General features: G+C 44.9%; 1 protein-coding gene across 1 annotated transcript; it reads left to right on the top strand.

Moving 5' to 3' along the window:
* Positions 1-394: 394 nt before the first annotated feature.
* On the top strand, positions 395-1,154 carry LOC123160104 (uncharacterized). Its single transcript, XM_044577923.1, has 2 exons — positions 395-694; positions 797-1,154. The coding sequence occupies exons 1-2, from the start codon at positions 550-552 to the stop codon at positions 1,015-1,017; spliced, it is 366 nt and encodes a 121-aa protein (XP_044433858.1). The 5' UTR covers positions 395-549; the 3' UTR covers positions 1,018-1,154.
* The last annotated feature ends 1,526 nt before the right edge of the window (positions 1,155-2,680 follow it).

The raw sequence follows: 2,680 nt of genomic DNA, 5'->3' as shown, positions 1-2,680 counted from the left end.
ATGATATGCATCCTGTGTATTCGCCAAAAAAGATAACGAATTTCAGGATTTTTCACATTACAGCCTGCCCGTGGTCCCAAAATCATGTACTCCTAGGCAACAGTTCCCTCCAAAAAATCTACTACCAGGCCATAGCTGGCAAATCTTCAAGGAGCATCAGGGAATCTCTGTGTGCCACCACATGTGCTCCTTGCGGTGGCTTTTTTGCTTTGCACCCTCTTTATCCCCCAGCAGAAACATCAGTGATGCCAAGTAGCACTGTAACAAAAGCATTTGATACTGTTGCATGTTTTGGAGGTGGTGCTGCTAACCAGGAAGGTTATCAGAGAGTATTAATCCTGATTTTGTGAAATGTCAAAAGGAGTGAGAAAGGCACAAGCACAGAGCGTCTCCACCTCCCAACAGAGTGTCTGTCACAGAAAGAACAAAGCTGAACTGGTACCAACATGCACTTAACTTGTGGAGTAGCTATCTCCAGCAGTTAAAAGACGAGCCTCCGCACACACTCCACATCGGAGTTTCTCTGTTGGCAACCAAGTCCGCCCCAAGATGAAGAAAGGTGCTCTCGCTCTCTTCCTCATCCTCCTCACCTTTGCTTTCCATGGCATATGGTGTGAAGCAGCTCGGAGAGGCACCATGCCTGATGCAGCTCATCATCATCTGAGGCCTCATCTCCAGGTGCAGAGATTGCATGGTCAGTAGTTTGTGTACATCATCCCCTATTTGCTCTAAACTTTCTTGATATTTAAAGTTCACCCTTACAAAAGTATTCCTGGAATTGCCGCTTACTTTCCAGAAACCCAAGGCAGGAGGCTCCTGGGGAAGCTGGAGCACATGGCAGGTGGTGGCCCCGGCGGTGGAGCAAGTGGCGGCGGGAGGAACACCGGTGGCGGTGCGGCGAACACGAGGCCGCACAATACCAAGAACGGCGGCGCTGTGGCGCTGCCGGACCCGGTGACCTCCGTTCTGGCACTGGTCTTCAGCACTACCATTCTTCTCTCGGTGCTCAGCTTCTAAAGTACTGATCTTGCTCCGGGTGGTACTGCTAGTATCTCTGTAGTGTTGCAGTTTCAGAAATTGTTTGCCTAACTTTTGTCGGTATCGGAGTATCGGCCTGATATGTTTACCTAATGTGTGCTTCGTAAGTTCTTGAATTATCAAGCTACGTTTAGTCAGCAGGTACCAGATTATCCTGCTATACGGGAAAATATAAGTATGTACACCAAGCAATCCACAATATACGCGGATAAAATGGAATTCAGACACTGCATACACTAAAATGCCGTATGTTCCTGGGCATCCATGTATTTGCAGTCTGCAATTTTCAAACCATTTCCATTGGCATTTTTCAAAGTCTAGACTTTCAAAGTTTGCAAAATTTGCAGTGGCATTTTTCAAAGTTTGAAAATTGCAGCGGCGTTTCGAGTAATCGTCAGAATTCGAGTGGCATTTATCCAGTGGCGGAGCTATGTGTGCTCCTGGGGTGGCCGTGGCCCCCCCAGCCTTAGCAAAAAGTATGAAGGAATTTTTTTTAAAGGGTTTAGATGAGGATAAATTTAGCATTTGGCCCCCTCAGGTGTGTGTGTTTTATCATTTTCCCCCCCTGAACTTCTTCCCTAGCTCCGCCACTGCATTTATCCAATTAACCCGTAATTTAAATAAGGCACTGTGTTTAGTACTTGTAATTTGCACACGGAGGACAAAATATCCCCAGTTAGGGATGCCATTCGGAAGCAAAACCGAACACAATCTTGTCAATATAAGTCTCCGAGTATGAAATTTGGATGTTAGTATATTTGTTTTGAATTTACTGTCCATCTGGGGTGCACCAAACCGTTGGAATTAGGGCTTTAACCCAATTGTTATATTCAGTAATTCATAGAAAAATCCCATAGTCTCATGTGTCACGTTAATGCTTTAGAAGAAAGAAGTTGAAATATTTTGCGCTAGTGAAAAATGAAACCGAATGGTTGTTAATGTCCCATTCATCTCTCGTTGATGTCATTAATATTTCGGTTTCGTTGTTCAATTAGACAATTCATAGTTGGAGTAAATTCAGCAGTAACATAGGGTCCATCTCATGAAATTTGCTTATGTGACAATGATTTAATGAGAGAGATGATTTGAGTAACATAGCTAGTTACTCAGGCCTCTCCCAGTGCTCCACCCTGGATCGGTGCTAAGCCTGCCACGTGAGCAAAAGACTGACGTGGCATGTTAATTAAAGAGGAGAGAGTCTCGTTTGGTATCCCCGTGAAGCCTCTCCTAGTGCTCCACCCTAGATCGGTGTAAGCCTGCCACGTGAGCAAAAAACCGAGGTGGCATGTTAATTAACGAGGAGAGAGTCTTGTTTGGTATCCCAGTGAGGAAACGGTATCAGACGCACGTACCTAGGCAAAAGGTGGAGTTAATCAATCCTGTGCGCTGAACTGAGTCGTCGCCTCCCTTTTCCCATTCTTCCCTACTATGCGTAATATCACACATATCAAGATAAGATGAATCTACAACCTAATAAATAAAGGAGGTAATATCACCGAAAGTCATAGAACTTACGTTGAATGTTCAGTTTAGTACTAGAACTTTCAGAATACGGACTTTCAGTTACTCAACTTGATTCAAGCGGGCACATGCGGTCACAAAATGCATATGAGGGTGTATCCATGTGTATGGGCCCACATGG

This window comes from Triticum aestivum, chromosome 7B (assembly GCF_018294505.1).
Source record: "Triticum aestivum cultivar Chinese Spring chromosome 7B, IWGSC CS RefSeq v2.1, whole genome shotgun sequence".
Classification (NCBI taxonomy): Eukaryota; Viridiplantae; Streptophyta; class Magnoliopsida; order Poales; family Poaceae; genus Triticum; species Triticum aestivum.
Note: the sequence above shows the minus strand (reverse complement) of the source record. Positions and strands in the feature narration are given on the sequence as shown.